This window comes from Halyomorpha halys, unplaced genomic scaffold (assembly GCF_000696795.3).
Source record: "Halyomorpha halys isolate HHAL.00 unplaced genomic scaffold, Hhal_1.1 Scaffold208.1, whole genome shotgun sequence".
Lineage (NCBI taxonomy): Eukaryota > Metazoa > Arthropoda > Insecta > Hemiptera > Pentatomidae > Halyomorpha > Halyomorpha halys.
In genome coordinates this window covers 497662-518491 of record NW_027109100.1, presented here as the reverse complement: position 1 = coordinate 518491, position 20830 = coordinate 497662, and the positions used below count along the sequence as shown (strand labels likewise).

At 29.4% G+C, this 20830-nt stretch overlaps 2 protein-coding genes across 2 annotated transcripts in view; one reads left to right on the top strand and one right to left on the bottom strand.

The window, feature by feature from the left end:
- Pka-R1 (protein kinase, cAMP-dependent, regulatory subunit type 1) overlaps positions 1-20830 on the bottom strand; it is a 319862-nt gene that overhangs the window by 281459 nt on the left and 17573 nt on the right. The window lies entirely within an intron of this gene.
- LOC106679552 (uncharacterized) lies at positions 11152-17882 on the top strand. The gene is made up of 4 exons (XM_014418767.3): positions 11152-11387; positions 14270-14548; positions 15853-16037; positions 17396-17882. The coding sequence occupies exons 1-4, from the start codon at positions 11276-11278 to the stop codon at positions 17543-17545; spliced, it is 726 nt and encodes a 241-aa protein (XP_014274253.1). The 5' UTR covers positions 11152-11275; the 3' UTR covers positions 17546-17882.

Here is a 20830-nt window from a genome sequence, read left to right as displayed (position 1 = left end):
TATATGATTAAACGTTAAAACTGATTGAACGAGGTAAACTGCCCGAGGACTTAGCGCTACCTGTAGTGGAGATTGTGAATTATAACTGTATTTCATAATAAGGGAACCTCTGCGTAATTCAAAATTTTTATTCGGTGGGTACTTATTTCGTAATGATTGTAATTAAATTCATGTTGTGGATTTGATTGTTTTTTAGCGTTGAATCAAACCTTGAGAATTGTATAATGGGACTTGAGGAAAAAATGACCAACAACATGAAATAATATTTTCACAATTAAACCTCACGTATTTCTCTGAGTTTAATGCTACTAGTCCCAAAAGTTTCACAGAAAAAGATTCAGAGATTGATGAGAGGTCCCCTTAGATACAAGGGAGGACGAAAATGATCGAGCATTCGAAATCCAAAAATTTAAATTAAAGTGCAAGGAGAATTTGTTTGTTAATCAACAAAGCAATACTTTTTAATACAACAGTAATAAAGCCTTGTGAAGATTCGTAGGTCTCTTTCGTAGTCTGCTACTGGTCAGAAGGTCGGAAAATGTAAATATTTAACAGGAGTGTGTAATCACAAGGAGATTAATTTTCGGTGATCTCATAACATCGCGTCGATTGGTCACGTATTATAGATAGGGCACAGCTGTAAGGACCAACAAAGAGGGCAATACACTCAAAGTATCCCGACAGATAAGCCCGTACTCTCAGGCTGTATAATACTAAGGCTAAACAACAGAGGTTGTGAGCAGCAAATAAATTATCATTATCCTAAATTAATCTTGCGAATAATCCATTCAATTGTAATGGTATTTTAATTTGTCATCCTCACTTTTCTCATTAATAAAGATGAAATAAGTTGCATCATTAAGTTCTAAAAACAAATTGTCGGACGATTATGCACGGAAATCTATTTTCTTCTACCAAAACTCGTTCCACGTCCACAAACATAATGTATGTAGATTATACTTAAAAGCAATAAAATATATGGAAATATGCTCATAAACTTTCATAACGTTACATGTTTATTTGATACTTTTCGGATAATTGAGAACTATCCCTGCTATAATTTATATCAATGATTTTTTTTCTAATAAAACAAATCGCTTCAATTAAAATAAAAATAGCAAGTGATGAGAGAAATATGGACTAAAAAATGAAAATATAAGGACAAAAAATAAAATGAGAAATATGATCTAATAAGAAAATATTTAATATGAAAAAATTCAAAAAAGGGAAATTCAACTTTAAAAGGATAAAATAAATAAATGCCGGCAATAAATAGAGATTTCAAAAAGGGAAAAATACATTTAATTTTAATTCACCATCCTTATCATCACCATCTTTATCACCAATAAATTTGCAAGTGGGTCGCATCTTTAAGTTTTCAAAAAAGGTGCCGAAATCTATTCCAATCAACTGAAAAACTGTTCCAGATCCACAGACACAATTTGTGCATTTGGCACTTAAAAGCAATAAAATCCTCAGGGCTAAACTCATAAATTTTATAACACCAGAAAATAGGGACCAAAACATGTAATTATAAGTAAAACAAAATAAAAACAGCAAAATATGTAAAATAAAATGGAAAATGTATACTTATAAGAAAAATTAAAAGTAAAAACTGTGAAATATTTAAAAATATGTATAGCAAAAATGTTATAAAATTATCAAGGAAAATTAAGGAGAAAACATTTAAGCAATAACCTTGGATAGATTTTTAGAAAATTGAATATAGTACAAGAAATCATTAGAGGTTGTGAAATTCTGAAATTATCTGACAACCAAATGCAATAATTTTCCTTCTTAACGGTCATAAATACGCTAATAAAAAATAAGGTCTTAAACTCGTCAGTTTTAATGCCTTTCTGAGTCCAACAATGAGGCATCAGTCGAGTTGCATATCTTGCGGTAACATTTACTTTGCCTAAGTCTTGAAAATTAAAATAACAAACAAAAATATTGTTAATTGATTTTTGTTTTATTTTTAAATGCTAAGGATAAGGAAAAAATTATTTGCCCCACTTCTAAAAAAAAAAAAACAAATGCTTCTATAATTATTTTTTTTTTTGTCATTTTACAAATTAGAACCAATTTCAGACAGTTTGTACTCCGATTGTTATTATACGCTGTTTATATGCGCATCTGGTACAGCAACTGATTCAAGAACAAAATCTTTCAGAGAAGTGATGTCAAGCAGCCAAATTTTTGTAAAGAAAATTTGAGGCAGTTTCAGAATTTTAAGGAACACAAATCCTCGCAAATACACAAACTTCGGCACTTATTGGTATTTTCAGCAAATGTTGCCCCTGGGGAAAGCCTGAAATTAAGGCCGAAACTTCGGTACAATACAATAAGTACCACTTATTGCATTCGCTCCTCAAGGCACCCTCTCTCTTCCCTCCCCCCAACCTCCTTTTCCTCATATTAAACCACGGTCAAATATAAACACATCAACCACGAACTATAATTATACATTTAAAAAAATGAATCAACTTAGTTCGGTTTTCCTCTGTAGTATTCAATTCAAACTAGCATTGTAAAAAATCGATACGATGAAGTTGGCGGTCAGAAAAAGTTGCTGTCTTAAGCATATACCCGCCTAAAATATGCAATTTCGATTTTGTTCGTCTTTCCGTTTTTTGAGCTAAGTTGTTCACACAGACGACATTGTACGTCGAAAACTCGAATTAGTGAACGATCGCAATACTCCCTTACTAAATATTCCATACATAGGTAAGTTGAAGTAATAATTAATAGATAAAGAAAGTTAAAAAAGTATACACCTTAATTGAAATTATACTAACGATATTCTGAAAGTAATAGAGGGGGGAGGGTAATAAATATAAATCTAGTTTAATACGTCAAGATAAACGAAGACCATATACACATCGCATTTCAAGAAAGGTAGCTTTTACACTGACTAAACTACACACTCGCTAGCAGTGGCGATAAAATTGTGATATTTGGAAGTGTATATGTAGGCACTTGGAAATTATTGCATTAGAGGCAAGGCATTATCTCAACCAATCCTAACTTACTGATAAGATACCGGCTCAAACAAGGACTCGACGCTAAAGACCACTCCTTAAAGAAAACATCATCTTGGCAACCGTTTCTTAAGGCCTTAAAAAACAAAATAAACAGATAACAAATTTAATGTTATAAAAGTTCCCATACAGAATTTCTAGTAGTCATGGTTGTCGGGTACAAAAAGCATGACGAAGAAGTTATATTCTATATTTAAGTAATCTATATTTACTTGTAAACGTTTCAAAGTGTTCCTAGTACAACAATTATCAACAATTCATGTATATAATTAAAACATATACTTAATTTTACCTTATAGTCAAATATATCCAGTTCGAAATGATGTCTTTATAGTTACATAATTAAAATATATAACACCCTATTGTTTGAACAATATCATTCAGAAACTACCCATGGATAGAACTCCAATTAAATTATTACATTATAAGGTCTTGAGGTCATCTTCTTTTCAGGGGCCTCAGAGATTGTTAGCAATAGATCTGAAGAAGCAAACTTAGAAACTATAGGGTTGTGGGCAAGTTAGGGAGTTTATAATGGAAGGATTGATATCTGTTTCGGGATAGATCGGATACATATGGAAAAATGGGGTCTTTATGGATGATATTATTTTTGAAAAAGTAAGGAGTATTGAGGATCTTAAGAAGGTTTAGATACGTGAGGAATCAGGGTTAGACGAACCTCAAATCTCAACTCCGTAAATCCAAATGGACCTTATTATCGATCAGTTTTTGAAAATGGACTGGAAGCTTAGAACCTTTGCTAAATTTCTGTAGTAACAGCTTAGAATCAACGAGCATTTGCTATATGAGGATGCTAAGTTAGCCGTTTGCCCAGAAGTAGTCCTATGTAGCTGATCTGTTCGACAGGGATATTATTGCAGGGACAATGGGGTATTATTAAAGGTTTAGGACGAGGGTTAAAGAAATGTAGTTTATACTCCAGTTTTGATACCGTTCTTCATCAATTTTATTATGGATTAGAAAGTTTGGAAATCCAGATGTCACGAGAAAAATACGTCTACGCAGGGAAATCGGATAAAATTGCAATAACTAGGAACCAACTAACCAACAAAATCCCTGAAAATTTTATCTCACTAATAGGTTGACAGAGATCTGAGGAGTCACTAAATCTATTTCGTTCCTTCATGTTTAAAACATGAAATTCATTTTGAAAATTTTTGATTTCGATTAATTAATTTTTTCACTTCCTCTGCATGAATACAGAACTTCTCTACCTTAGGCAGTGAGGAAGCCAAATGACTTGAACGGTAAATAAACTGTTAATTAAATATAATATGGTTAATTAAATATAAAATGATTGGACCTCGAAGGAATTAAACACTTTGCTTATCACTTCCTTACAACCGAAGGAATGGAGGGTATGGACATCGATTTTTTCCATCGATTTTTATACAAGTAGGTTCCATGTCTGTCTGTAGTAAAATCCAGGTTCGGGTATAACATCAACTACCATAAATACGACTGTGAAAGTTGTTGGAGATTGTAAGTATGGTTCCACATCAATTTTATGGAATGCGAAACCATAAGCACAGGCAAATGTTCCTGGACTTAAATATTTCTCCTAAACGGCCTGTTCGCAGATTTTATTCAAAAATTAAAATCATTAACACTGAAATATAAGTAATTATGCTACTAATAAGAGATGGAGCTACATCGGTCAATGTACGTAACAGACTTTTTTAATATTTCAACAGAAAAGCTCATTATAGACTATCAAGTTCCATTTTTTATAACAATAATAATGTGATAGCAGGCCGTGGTTACCTTGAAATATCAAGAGCACGTTTGGAATCTTAAAATAACCCGATAAGACAGACCAACAGATGATTAAGAGAAAATGTTGAAACTTTTAAATGTAAGATAGTATCTCAAGACAGCTAGTGTGAGATGTGCTGTTTCTGCTATTGCTCTATCTTCCTCTCCACTAATGACGCCGAAGCTTGGCTGGTCAGCTATTTACACCTACTTGAGAGGCTTGATGCTTTCTTTGAAATTTTCAATAATCAGACTGTTAAATAAGTTTCAGTCAGTACTTTTCACTAATATTTAACGCAAAAAATACGAGTTTAAAGTGTCTACCAAAACCTTTTCGTGGAATTCCCAGACTTTTCCAGGTTATCGAAATAATTATTATTCAATTCTCTACAATTTATAACTAAGTAATTAATTATCTTTGTCGTTAATATTATAGCACATCTAGTCCAGTCAAAGAAAGACGATTAATTATAACATAAAAAAAAGAACAGGGGTCAATTTTTTTAAGAACATTTATGCGCGTGAAAGTTTCATGGGTTTGGTGTGGAGGTTAGTGGTCATTTGGTTGTTTATATCTCGAAAAGTATTGAGCTGATTAAAGTGAAATGAGTTAAGTAAACAATTAATTAACCCAATTAATTTCCTACAAAAGTAGACATATACTACGTTTTTTTCTAAGCCATATAGTTTCTAAATTCAGTTGTAATTCTACTTGCTTTATTGAGATATAGAGCGGAGGGGAGGACAAATATGGTTTATCTATCCCATGCCTTGATATTGCTCTTAAAATATTAGTTCGAAAAATTTGCTCTCAAAAAAACTACTGTGATTAAGAAAAGAAATGTTACTTAGCCTCTTTTGAAATTCAATGTATCTTTATTTTCAATAAAATTTATTTCACCTGACCGATTTTCGAGATATTAACAAACGACTTAAAAAAGACAAGTTTATCTACACACATAGGTGTGTGTGAGGTGGATAGCCACCTCTCCCTTCAACCCAATCTCGACGAGTAAATCCATAGGACTTACTAGCACGTAATGTATTGGTTTTACTAAACAATATAAAATACAATTGTGTTCTATTTTTTGGACGTCAGGAATAGGTGACTAATTTGATTGAACTAATGTTTGTCACCTCAATATCTCAGAAACTAATGGTTTATAAAAACAAGTTATATGAACACTTGGTTAGCAAATTTAATATATTTATGCTAATTTAGTTATTACTGCACCAATTCTGTTAACTATTATTATTTTTTTTTTTTTTAACGATTTCCACTTTTTTGTGTAATTTGACTGGACTATATGCTAATTTATAATAGTGGCAAGATCAATCTAAGAGTAAGAAGCTCTTCTAACAATACAAAATATAGTTCATTTAGAAAAAGCTACATTTTATAAGCAAGCGTATATATCACTATTATGTAAACATTCTGTAACGAATAATGATTCGGATTAAGGAATATAGATAACCTGTTCTAGAGTAACTATCGGAACTGGAAGATGTTTATATTTTCATCACTTCCATTTTGAAAATATTCGGAAAAAATTTGAATTTTATTTTGGATGTTCTACTAAGACTTCTGTCAGCTCCTTAAAGAGTTCTAACGATTATCCTTAATAACCAAAGTGCTGAAGTTGATAGCGAAAAAGTTATAAAGTTGTAAAAAACGTGAAGTTAGCCGCGCTTATCTTCGAATGGTATCATTATATCTTAACAACAGAACTGTTTCTTAAAATAATTGAGAACTCTAGCACTCTTTGAGGGCTATCAGAACACTAAAAAATTTGTTGAGGATGGTGTCAACATTACAAGGTGTCGCCTATCGAATCTTACCGTCGAAGCGGTGGTACTAACTATAGAAAAGTTTACAATTTTAAGCTAAAAGAAGAGGAAAGCAGGCAGCAATGAAATAAACTATCTTGTAAAGAATTTATTAAAGACAATAGAGAAGGAACTACGACAAAATTACGTAGGTTGAATAATAATAAAGATGGCGGAGAAGAGTTACGCCCCACCTCTTGCAGCAGGTGAAGTAATGCCGTGCACAACCTTGGATCCGCAAATGAGTCAGTCCTTGCCTTAAATTTTCCAATATCACAGAACTCGCAATATAATAATTTATTTGATACGATATGTTTCCTTAAACGAAATTCCAACACAGTTGAAGTTGAACAGGAATAAACTTTCCTACATTATTGACGCAGTTAAACGATTCAATTGGGCTTACGAGTTATCTGTATACCAGGAATCTATTTGGAGTACAAAAAATAAAAGACAACAACGAGGTACTTCAAGCAATAAAGAGATAAAGTCTAAAACAAGAAATCACTTATATTCATTTAATTTATTATTTGATTAAATTAGTAAGTAATGTACAGTTACTCTTTAAGGCGCATTTTATATGTCTAATTGCAGACATGAGTGGATCAAGGTATCATGATGAGAAACTTATGAATCTGAGGTAAACTGAATTTAATCTTTATTCCAGCCATTGAATGCAAAAGCGGTGGAAAAGTCAAACCTTGAGTTTTGAGATGATTTAAATTTTATGGTAGTTTCATATTTTTTTTAGTAAGACGTGACAGCTATTTCTCTTAAACATGGCCAGTCGAAAGTATATCTAACTATTTGAAAGTATTTAAGACTAATGTCATCAATAATTTTTGTTTAACTTACAACACTTTTGCTATCAACGGTTCATTTTTTCCATTGTAGAGGTAAATTCTTAATTTTTAACTTATAAAAACTAACGAAGTTTGTTTATAATCATTTAAAAAAAGATTAAAATTAGACAAACTGCTATTTAGAAAGGAGTATTCAAAATATTCTTCAAAGAAAAAGTTTCTATTTTTCCTAAAATGTCACATAACATTTATCCATTCATTCCTTCAATCATTATATACCTCCCACACATAAGAGTATTTTAATAAATTAAATAATCAAACAAAAATTGTGAAAACTGATTTTTTTTTTTTTTTTTTAAGGAATATACAAAGAGCAAAACAAGAGATTTTGGCTTTGGCTAGACAAGGTTGATTAAAACAGAGCTAGGCAAAAATTATATATGAATAAAATAGATAAAAGTTTTATTTATTAATGATTCATTAATAACTAACTTTTTATTTTTAAAGAATACTATTTTTTATTACCCTATTACCCATTATTATTATTATTATTATTATTATTATTCTATAACTCAAAAAAAAACGAGAGATTTTGATTCTTTTTTTTTTTTATTCGGGGTTTAACGTCTTTATGTTCCCCCAACTTATGGCAGGAAAGACAGGATATCCTACAGGTTACCAAGTTATTCTATCCAAAGTGGGGAAGTTGAAGTATATTCCGAGGGTCCGACTCAAAATAAGTCAACCTGCCCGACGAACTGACACAGCTTTTTACACGTGAATGCTAAGCTAGTAGCTCAACACGGTCGGCCATGGCCATACACGGCCTCTTGATTTTTTTTTTAACGGATCGTTCTTTCACAAGAGCCAGAGGTTCGTACTGCGCATGGTGCATACTATTTTCACAAATTACCTTAACTCAACCCAAGCTACTTCACCAGAATTTTGGGCTGCACTGGAAGAACTAGGAAGAAAATTGGTTTTCTTGAAGAACAATAATTATATAATGACCAATTTTATAAAATTTCATCAGACATTCACTTAACATAAAAGTTTTATTTTTTTTAATCAATCCTCATTTGCTATACTTTCTCTGATTTCCGAAAACATAAATCAACATATTCCACTTCTGCATCATAAATAATTTGCATATTCTATAAATAAATAATAAGTGACCTTAGGGAGTAGGTATCTGGGTAACCTTGTGTAAGCCTGGAAGATGCACGAGTATGCATTGCCAATATTGAGAAATATTACAATATACAGCTAGAGCCTAAATAAAGTATAACGAAAGTGTTTATATAGTATAAACCATGAAAAATTAAAAAGGAATCTAGTGTTTCAGCGAATTCTTATAAAATTAAACAATATAAAAATTAGATTTTAATTTTTTTTTAGCCGCAAAAACTTAATATTTTAACTTTATATGTTTTTTAATTTACTTTACTACATTACTTCAATACTTTTAATAATGAACAATACATTAGTTATAATCATAAATCATGTAATTAAGGAATTGTCTACATAAAATATGTTTCTACTGTAAATATGTCAAATATACCCTTAAGAATAATTAAAAATTAACGAATCAAAAACAAATTTATATGGACAGAGTCAATCGAGATAATCAAATGGTGATTTACTGATTAATTAGAAGGACTCATTTGAAGAGTCCCCAATCAATTCTTAGAATTTGAATCAAAAAGGCTTGATTGCTGAAATTCGCGTTTTATTAAAAGTTATAATATTCAGATCTGAAAGCAAATCATGGTAACCTGGTCAGAAATATTTTATTATTATTTTATATGATAAAATAATTTGGGACATGGATGAATTATAAATTGATAATATTCACGTCATATGACCCTTAATAAAAAAAAAATTCAAAGAATGTTCCGATATGCCTCTGCCATCCACCAAATACTACTTGCCTTTATATGTAGCCTTTCTTTCTTAGAGTACTACTTGCTCATGGTTCATGTTAAAAAAAACAAACACCATAGCCAATAAAGTCCCCCACACAAATTTCCATTTCTAGTTTTAAAAAGTTCATGAAACGAATGAATATGCATGACGAATACGAATGAGCAACGAGCTCCATTAAAAAAAAACATTCTCGGTACGAAACGTACAAGCCGGCCAGGAGGAATACAGGGAGAAATAATTCTGCCGAGGTCAATAATTTCAGTCCAAAATTACCGTATTTTGTCAATTCTTCACATTAAATTAAAACTTTTAATCACTGTCAATTTACAATATTATACTAAAAGACAACATATTACCGAAACGTTGTATTTATAATGAAATATAGATTGTTTTAAGACTTAAAGTGGATACAATTTATTTTATTTAAACAATAATAACTAGTCTTAAGAAAGTGTAAAGATTATATATAAAATAAAATTTTCCTTAAAGATTTGATGTTTTATATTTGTATATAAATAAAAAGTATCTTATATTAATAGCACGATGTATTATATTATTTTTTAAAAAATTTATCTAACTATAAGGTTATAAAGTTTTCATACATTATGGAAATCATTTATAAATACTTGATAGATATTACTGTACGATGTAGGAGTAAATGGAATCATCCCACGAAAATAAGGAGTACTTTAAAGCAGCGGAACTCATGGGATGCCCCAACCTAATGCCACTTTCTCAAAATATTACAAAAATATACCACCTTTCACTTTGCATTAGTTTTCTTATTTTCCAACATACTTCACCTCTTTAAGGATAATCGTGGCTACATTTTTTTAAGCCCGATAAGGGGATCGCGAAATTTTTTTAAGCCCAAAAAAGGTACAGTGACGAGTGATGTTTGGGAACCACCTCCTTTAAGATACGTTTAGAAAAGCAATAAAAAGATATTTGAGCTGTAAACAAAATAAAAGTGGTAACTATGGCAACTGACTAATTTTAATTAAACAATGTTTAGTGACCTAAGAAAGAACTAAAAACGTTTTTTATATATATAAAACATACCATTTTTTACCGTTTCTACTTAAAAAAAAAAATATAATCCATTTTTTCATATTACAGCTTGTCATATTCCATGACTAATCATAACATATTTGATTTAAATTCCATTAAGTGCAAATAGTATAGGTAGGAAAACACAGAATCGAACAAATTTTCCGATCTACATTTTATCTTACATCCAGTTTCAACTAATTCTACCTTTGGTTCCGATTCAATATTTAACATTTCCGTTCCACACCTTTCTTGCAACTCTATGCCATTGAGTTTCCAACATTATGTTTTGATTTTTTTATTAATTTCATTACAAAATTTAAAATTTTCAAACTTTCATTGATCGGAATTTTTATCCATATTGCTTATCATTATTATCAATTGTTTAAACAGGCTTATAGCAACAAAATCATATTTATTTTGATAAATTTTATCAATTCTTTCACCCTTTATAGTATTTTTACTTGTATCCTAAGAATCTACTGACAGCACATCGATGACAAATGATTTCAAATAAAAAACAAATAATACATCTGTCATTATATTTATTGTTATTGTTATCATATAATACAAAGGGAGGGACGGGATATAAAAAAATATATCTGATTAGGGTTTGCTAACGAGGAGGCAGCCTTGACAATCACAAGATAAAAGGAACAAACACAGGAGAGCGGGAGGTAGTTGAGGAGGGATCCGCTAGATGGCACTAGTGGTACAGCCCGCCAGCCCCCACCACCGTCTCTCCTACTATAATTCCCTTCCTTAACTGATCTAATTAGGCTTTCTTTTGTTTGCAACAGGAGCCCACGTACTTTCAGAGCTATCATGGGAGCCTCCTACTGATCGGCTGTCATGGACGAACGACCGTCTTCGGATGTCAAGGCACAGCGGAACAACACGTCTGATAGCAAACCGTCCGAAGGGGAGAAGGCCGTCAAGCAGCAAGTTAAGAGGGTACCTCCAGGTGAGTACCAAAAACAAAATAAAAATAAAAAAATCCTTGTTTTGACCCAAATCATTTCAAAGCTCAACAGTTCGAATAGTGGCGGACTGTAACCTTCGCCTATGGAACCTATACACCAAATAATGGCCCGCTGATAAGCTATCACTAGTTGACGTAAAGCCTATTTACATCTCTATTCCCTTGCTTGCATCCCTCGATAAAGTTTTTCTGTATAAACATTTCAATAATGCGTTGTACAATCTACCTTTTGAAAACTGTGTCAAAGCTCATGAAGCAGGATTATTGCATAATCAGCTATTATTGTGGCCCCGACCTTGAGGTAGCAACAAATGGCCGTGTGTTTGTGAAACCTCTAATACTTTTCCTTCTGCCCTCAACACGAAAAACAAACTCGTCTCTCAATAGAACCTTACAAAAACCTATTTTCGTTATATTTTTTTTTTTTTTTTTGTTAAATTCTGATGATAGAAGGAAACTGTTGAGAATCTTGCATTGCGAACTTGTTGTCCTTATGTGATAAGAGCAGGATAACATGAAATATTAATTGATAAAGGTTTACTCATGCCTGATAAAACGAAAATAACGTTTGCTAACAATTCAATTGTAAATAAAAATGCTGAAACTTGCGTTTTTATAAAGTATTTTTATTTGTATTTAATAATGAATAAAATTGTTTATTTATTTATAAATTATACATAGCAAAAAACTGTTACTTTTTTCCTCTATCATTAAAATTAATTGAATAATCTTAGTTGATATTTTACCATAAAATGTTTTCTTTACCCAAATGAACATTTATTTACATTTTGAAATAATTAAATATTAATGGATCACTCATTGCAATAATTAATCTGAAAATTAAATAATTCTTTACTAAACTCAGATAATAATTCATTATTAGAATACAATTAATAACATGGCAGTTATTGATAGATTAATTAGTCGTTTACTTTTTATTTTTTTTATATATAAACTAATATACATAATTTCCTTGTTTTCAAATGTTAGCAAACCAAATCATAATATATTTCCAACCTTAAAATAATACTAATTAGTGTTGTCGAATATAGTTTTTTCTTAAATTATATTTTCAGTATGATTTATTCAATGCAAACACAACATTAAAAAAGATACTTATTTGCAATATATCAAGAATAACTTCTAAAAAAAAAAAAAAGCAAAACCCTTGTGGAACAGGCCTACTGTAATTGAGACAAAATGTTTGTTTGTTGTTTTTTTTTGGGGGGGGGGATATTTTTTAGTAATTTTCAATTGGATTTTTTTTATCAAAATCATTTCAAAAATAGAACAATGATGATATCATGGTCGTTATCTCACAAGTGCTTTTCCTGTGTTCGATAAATTGAAACCAAGATACCAACATTAAGTTTAATACTTACAAAACTTACCATTGTAAAATACCTCCTATGGAGTCACTTATTTTTATTATTGTGAATGTTTCAAACAGAAGTTGTTTATATCCAAAACCCACTGAACTATAGTTGAAAACAAATGATTTAGTTAAATTTTAAAAGAAACAACTCAAATACACTTTTTCAACATTAATATTACTGAATTGATTATTGAAATTTATACTGCATCGCAACTTGAAATAATTACAGTTTAGGTCTTTTCTTTTACTTGTGTGAACTGCTATTTCAAAAATGAAACAATTATAACAATTTAAATATCATTGAATCTAAATGAAACATTTTCAGCCAGGACCAGTTTTATAAATATTTTATATATAATTGTAGTAATTAATATTAATATTTTTTATTATGATATGATTGACATCAAAATCTCAAATAACCAGAACCACAGATAAGGGTAACTGTGATCTAAATTGTGTACACAATAAATTGAAAATAATCCTTTATCGAATAATTAGAAATTAATCATTTTGTACCTAAACATTATATATTATGGATTGCACATTTAAAATAGTTGACAGTATTAAAAACAAAGTCAATGATAATTAGCATTCATGATTTTTAACTTTTTAAAAATTAAAAAATATTTAACAATACATTACAAGAATATTTTTAATCCAACAAGTTTTGTAATAACACAATAAGAAATAAAGAGAGACATTAAAAAATACTAAAATATTAAATTAAAACAAAATGTGGGATATAACTAATGATATGGGATACAATGTTGCAATAATTCTGAGATTTTCAGCTGACTATAGCATATTTACAATTTAAATTAAGGCAAACAAATAAACTGAAAAAATGAAGTAAAAAAGCGTACATTTGTAATTACTCATACAAAGATTGTTCCCACTGGGACCGCCCATGTGACCTTCGAATTTACACCTAACAGTGGAACCCTGAAAGAACAATGTATTTTTCTCATATTCCTGACATACTTGGTATCTTTGTGAAGTAACTCATGCATATCTAAACTTGACCAATCCTGATTCATTATGATGAACTATGATATACAATAAATACATATATATCAACAAAAAAAATTATGAAAGATGTTATTTCAATTTTTTATTTTAGTTTTAAAGTTTGGTAAAAGGATAATTTAACATGGATACAGTATGTAGGATAGGTTAATTAAGTTATGTGAGGTGTTTTTATAATATTTTTAAATAAAAACATTTACCTAGCAATTTGGATGTATTAATGTAAAATATATATTTTTTAGGGGTTCTTCAAATCAAACAATATTTATACTGAAATAAAAATTATACTGTAATATTAACTTTCATTATTTATGCTTTACTGTAAATTTTAGCTATGCTTTTATTCAAATGAATTTAATAGGTTGTCATTAGTCATACTAGAAGTTTAACACAATTTATAAATTTAAAGTAACCAAAAAGTGACGAGACTTTATTTAATATAAAATATATCAACTTTTTGCAGATGTACTGTGCTCTTGCCCGCAAAGATGCGACACTCGAGTCCCGGCAGAGGCGCGCACCAAGTTGTATTCCCATTTCAGTAAGCTGGGCGACCATGCCACACAGAATGCCTACCTCCAGTCATACATTGAGATGAGATCAGTTTACAGGCGGCTATGGGCTGAAGAAGAAAAAGTCAGAGGGAGATTACCGCGGAGAGTATCTTGCAAATACCGGATACCTATTTCAGAGATGCCTCCCATTGAAAGTGTTGATTTTCCAAAACCAAAACTTATAACCAGTAAGTCTTGTATTTTTGAAACAATTTTATTTTTTGTTAAATGATGAGAGCAGAAAATTGTTTTAAGATATTTAATATATTTGAACTTATTCATAATAAAACATCGAGAATCCTAGAAATACAAACGATTAACAACTGAAAATTATTTAATACATGATCACTTCGGATAAGAGTTCCACGTTATTAATATTTTTTTTTCTTATAGAAATATTCCATCTTTTTAAGAAAAAAAAATGTTTTTTTTAGTTTCAGTATTTACTGCAATAGCAAATCCGTTTTATTTCAGCTTCTATAGCTAAAAATATTTTTGATTCATGATTAGATGATCCAAAAATGAAAATTAACTACTTTTAAAACAAAAAAAGCTAAGTAGTATTGACTAAAATATTTCTGACTTGATTTTTATCAGCAAATTGAGAGACAAAAATAAATAAACCTAAATAGGCAAACTTCAAATGCTTCGGTAGAATTCCATTTTTCATATTGTGAGACTTTCATGCCAAATGAATGATATGTTTAATTTATCTGAATAATTTTTTTTTTTAAGTTAGCAATATGTTATACACAAATACTAGAATGTCAGGCTAATATTGTATTATATATACACTTAAAATTCCATCAATTAGCTATAATTATTTTTTGTTAAAATTTAAAATGGCTAAGAGTTGTAGAAGACATTCCATCTTATGATGAAATAGTTTACTCATGTAAAAAAGTCTTCAACATTATTCAGAAATTGACCTTAGGAATTAAAGTTCAAAAATAAAGCACCTGATTCATTTTTAGATGAGATTCCTTTTGATTAATTTAGTAGATATAAAATGCTAATTTGGTAAAAAAGATAAAAACGTGAGAACTTCAATATCTAATACACTCTAAGATTTTAAAATTTAAATTATGTTTTAAAAAGGAATGTTAAAATTTAAAGATAATTAAGTTTTAATTAAAAACATAGTTTCAATGTTGATTATGTATCATTGCTTAATTTTAATAAATTAGCTCAACAGATTTATTAAAATTAATCAAATTGATTTGATTAATTTTAATAAATTAGCTCCTCATACTGTTAGAAGTTATTTATAAGAACAGCTAATTATGTGATTTGTGATATGTTCAATACCATATGACAGATATGAAGCTCTGATCGAAAAATCAGGTTTTTTAACTAAAGTATTTACAACTTTCTTGATGAAATCCTAAGAAATATATTTATCAACGATATATATAATTTATAATATACATTTTTATTCTCTTTATCTCAATCACTGTTTTAGAACTGAATAGCTATTTCAAATTCATTTCAGATTCAAAAGGTAAAGAAACATTTGTCATGACAGCCAGAGGCAAAGGAAAAACCATTGAAGTGTGTCAAAAAGCATTTATGAATGTTTATGGTATAACTGAAAAGAGAGTAAGACTTCAAAGGGAAAAGCTCATTGATCGCCTGAGGAATAGATCACCGCCACCTTTATCGCCGATCCATCATTATGTAAGAATTCAAATTTATCAAAGGCAGTAAAAAAAAAAAAATCAATTATTCACTGTTCAATAAACAAGGCTGGCTGCAAGTAATATTCAGTCTCTATTCAAAGGCAGATAAATGTTTTTGTTATAATTATCTTTTAATTATAAATTTACTTACTCTACTAGAAAAGAAATTTCCAGGTACTACAATTCATTAAACCTACTAGTTTGTTTTCAATTTTAAGCAATGTAATTATTTTTTCCTTCCATTCATTCTATATAATACTTAAATGATTTGAATAATTCCTACATGAATACAAAGCTTCGGTATTGAGGAAAGATGTATTTTTAAAAAACTTTCAAAATATGGGGTCATGAAGAATGCATAAATTTTTAGTAATAAGCTTCAGATGTAGAAATATAGGTAGACAAAATTAACTGATTCTATAATTGTTTCTCATAACATTTTGGTAAAACCATTAAACTTATAGTACAGTACTATATCTCAATTTTTGAGAAAAAAAAATGTATTTTTGCAGTTTAAGATGTACTACTTAACAGAAGTAACAAGTTGTGGTTCTCATTCAACTCATAATTTAGTACTGCTTAATTTGGAAAAACTATTATTCCGGTTTTTAAAGATCCTTAATGTCTTTTGATTTTTTTTACTTCGTATTTTTCTTATTACTACCATGTCAATTTTAAATAGTGAATTTATTCTCTATTTTAAATAAGACTTAAATTTATAATTTTTTTTTATCAGATTTTAGCTTCTTGTATTTTTATATTCTGTAATTAACTATTTTGTAAGGGGGGTTAATATTGTATTTTTATAACTATTGCAGTAATTACGTATTGTGAGACGATAAGAGGAATCTTCACATGCCTTCTTGAAATATATATTTGTGGTTTTTTTTATGTTTATTGATATATGGCAGAAGGTAAATCTACATCTATTCAAATAAAGCATTGTGGAAGATGTTTTAGGGATTTTTGAGTTTTCATTTGCTTACTTCTCATACTTCTGTTGTCTCATTTTTATAGTTAGCTATTATAAAACCCATTTTAAACTTATCACTGTTGGTTAATATATGAATATTATGTACTTATACATGTATATAAACTATTTTTTCTTTAATAATTTATAGTTGACTGTAGATTCAATGTGAGAAGATGATCGGGGGGTGTGGTCAGTGGAGTAGAAATTTCTACTCTATTGACCACATCTCTCAACCATCTTTTCCTCCGATATTTATTTTTTTATAAATGTCATTCTCTTAACTCAATCTAAAAAACACATGTTTTTCTGAAAATCAAAACTAAAATTTTGGTAACAATGGTCGAATATTGGCAAACTAACTGAGTAGATATTATCTCTTTCAGATGGATGAAGACCTGTCCGGCCAAATGGATGAAGGAGAAGAGGATGGTACATTAGCTGTAGCTATAGTTGATTCTTTCTTTCAGAATCAGCTATGGAAACCTGAGTACATTGGCATGAGCAAAGAGAAAATTGAACATATAAAGGCATAAAAATATCTATATGTGTATTAAACACATATTCTAAGTGAAGATATAACCAAAGAGTCTGTACTTAATGCAGGGTTAATTTTACCATTAATGTTTAGTAATTTGAAATTTTCCATTATTGAAAATCAAAATGTGATCATAAGCATTTTATATTATTACTTTTAAAATGGGATAGACGCAAAGGGATGTAAAAATTTTATTTATTTGCGTGGTGGACTGGGAGAAATTAAGAAAAATATATATATTGAATGTTATACAAATTATATAGAGATGTTTATATAGTTATAGAAGTCAAAATATTGTTTATTTTCAAATTATATTTTATTTATGTTCATAAAGACTTGTTTTTGTTCTTTTATATTAGCTCCCTAATTTTGTTTTTTATAAACTACCAAGATGGGTCAAGTTATCTTACATGTTACATATTCTAGTCAGAGTGTGAAGAGGAACATTGTTCTGAAGAAATTCCCACAAAAGTAACTCCTGGAGGAGGAGTGGAATTTAAATTCTATGGTTTATGAATTCCAGTTTTATGAAATTTATATTAATCAGATTACTATTTTAATCAGATTTATTGAAATACTATCAGATTACTTTTAACATTCCAGAGAAATAAAAATTAAAAATATATATATATTTCTTTCATTACATCTTAGATCAAAATAAACTGTCTTGAATGAAACATTACTTGAAGGATAAAAAGATGTTGTCTTCCGGTGTTTAAATTCTGGTGGACACTAAAAGAAAACACCTTTTTACTATCCTAATTTTTGTTTCTGTAATATCAAAAGCCATAATTTAAGAAATATAATATAAGCTTAGGTTTGAAGCAGAAATACAATATTGTATTCCAAGTTCTGGAAATATTTGGGGAAAAAAACAGAAAACAAAATGTCAATTAGTTAAAAATATAAAGTTATATCTATCCAAATAAACACTAAACTATTGCAGAGTATAATCATTATAGAAGTTTAAAATATAAATATAATTTGTGGTCAAACCAATTATTCAAAGAAAAAGAAAAATACAATCATATAAATGACCTTGAGCTGGGTAGGAAATGGGAAATTCCAGAGTTTAAAATTTTTGGTTTACTATATACTTCTTGACAAAGAAATAAGTAATGGTACTCATTTGACAAATAATTTAATTAATGCTGTTTAATTAGTTTTATTATAGTGTTTTTTGCTGGAATACACCATTTAGGAGTTATAAGCGAAAAAACAAAAAAAAGGACCTACTTAATTTAATTAATTACCCAATTATTAAGAGTTTTAGGACTACTACAGAAATTTTTGCAGTAGAAACTAATTTTAATTATTTGCAAATGTATGTTTTCTGAGCTTTATTTTATGCAGTGGGCTGGCTCCTGTACTATATATAGGGTCATTTTGGTCCAGATATTTTAAATGCTGCTATAATATCACAAATTCTTTAATAATTACAATAAGTACTTTTCCAAATCTTCTGTCATGTTTAGGATATCTTCTAGTGATTAAGCTAATCCGATTTGCCTGTACATGATACTATTAGTCTAGTAAAAATAGTTAAAAAGTTTACTGTACCTAGAAGTAAGTGTAAACTAATTTCTGTCAATGAATTGTAAAAATGTATTAAAAACATGATGGTAAAAAGTTAACCTCTCCTTGGGAGGCCTATATGCCTGAAATGACAGATTTTTAAAAACGACCACTGCAAGTCATCAAGTTTATTGTCAATAATTCCTAAAGTATTACAAGTAGTTGAAAAATATATTTTTCCTTATAACAAGAAATCATTTTGTAAATTGATTTTGAAAATGTCATGAAAACTACTATTCTCAAGATAACAGTCATTATAAACTACATATGGTGCATTTAACAAGTAATTAAACCCTAACATGAATCTTTCCATTCAATATTTTCTGAGATAGTGTTTTTTTGCAAACTTAAGTAATTTTTATTTTTTTGTACAGGAGAAATAAAACAGGATATGAAACAAGTCCCTAAAAAGTTAAGAATCAGTGAACCCAATGGTAAATGTGCGATTGGTGGAAGAATTGCATTAAAGCTGATCTTGTTGATTTGGGTTTGGAAGGTTATATGTGGACCAATGGATGTGTATGGACAGCGATTAGCAGAATGGAAATCAAACCTTTTGGGTTCTCTTAGTCTTGTATCTATTTTATTCAAATGTGCTTGTGAGAAGAAGAGTAGATATGAACGTGGAGAACTAATAAGGATATATCCATTTTTTTTTATTTTTCACTATACATTATATTTAATGTGATGTATGCTTAACCACTCAAAATAAAATACACTAAATCCAACCTAATACAGTTCAAAATTTAGGCTGAATTTTAAAAGGGGATAAACCCCTATTATGAAAAGGCAACACAATCTATATTTTTCTTTAAGACAACTTTTCAGCTTCAAAAAGTCACTGAGGACTACTGAAAAAAGTACTCAGTTTATTTAAACAGCACAAGTTATAAATTGGTATGGTCTAGTAGACATAACAATATTAAAGAAAAATATACTGTTGGCAAAATATTGTGCAGCCTTTTTATTATTGTTAATACTATTTTCACCAAAAAAAATCTGCTAAGAATAAGAACAAATCAAATTAGCTGCTTGGAGGAGCACTAAGTTGATCTTGGGAAAAACAAAAGATAAAACACTTTTTTCCAATTGTTATGAAATATAATCTTGAACGTTTTTCGTAATTTATTAATAATAATTGTAATTATTGTTTGATATTAACGTTATATAAACAGAACAGATATTAATGTTACCAAACGGAAGGTGTCATTTGAAAGAGATTCTTACTTAAGGTATGCTAATGCATGTAAGATTGTTATAAATATAAATCATTCTGAACGCACCAGGACTCAGCCCTGCAAGGTGGGGTAAAATGTTGGTTTGTAATAAACAGTTTTATAATTACTTTTCACCTTTCTTCACCATCACCCGAACTATCTATTAAAAATACCAAAAAAAAATTATCTAATGACGGATTTATAGCAAATGTCAGATTACCTCCTTACACCATGGGAATTATCAATGCTTAAGAGGTGAGGTTATCAAGTAAAAATTAAAGTGCCATTCATTAATTGTTATATCAAATGCCAAACAAAAAAAATACATCAAAATCATGTATGAACCTTACATATTTTATGTTATATAAAATCATACACTACCTATAAATAACTTCGGTATCAGATAGCTATCCACACTGCCTCCCTACATATCAAATCAGACCTCTACTTTTTCGCTATGGTCCTTCAAGGCCACTTAAGGGACTGAGATA

Coding starts and splice junctions, on each gene's coding strand:
- LOC106679552 (XM_014418767.3), top strand. CDS start 11,276: ATGGACGAACGACCGTCTTCGGATGTCAAGGCACAGCGGAACAACACG. Junction 11,388..14,269: donor AGTTAAGAGGGTACCTCCAG/GTGAGTACCAAA, acceptor AACTTTTTGCAG/ATGTACTGTGCTCTTGCCCG. Junction 16,038..17,395: donor TATCGCCGATCCATCATTAT/GTAAGAATTCAA, acceptor TATCTCTTTCAG/ATGGATGAAGACCTGTCCGG.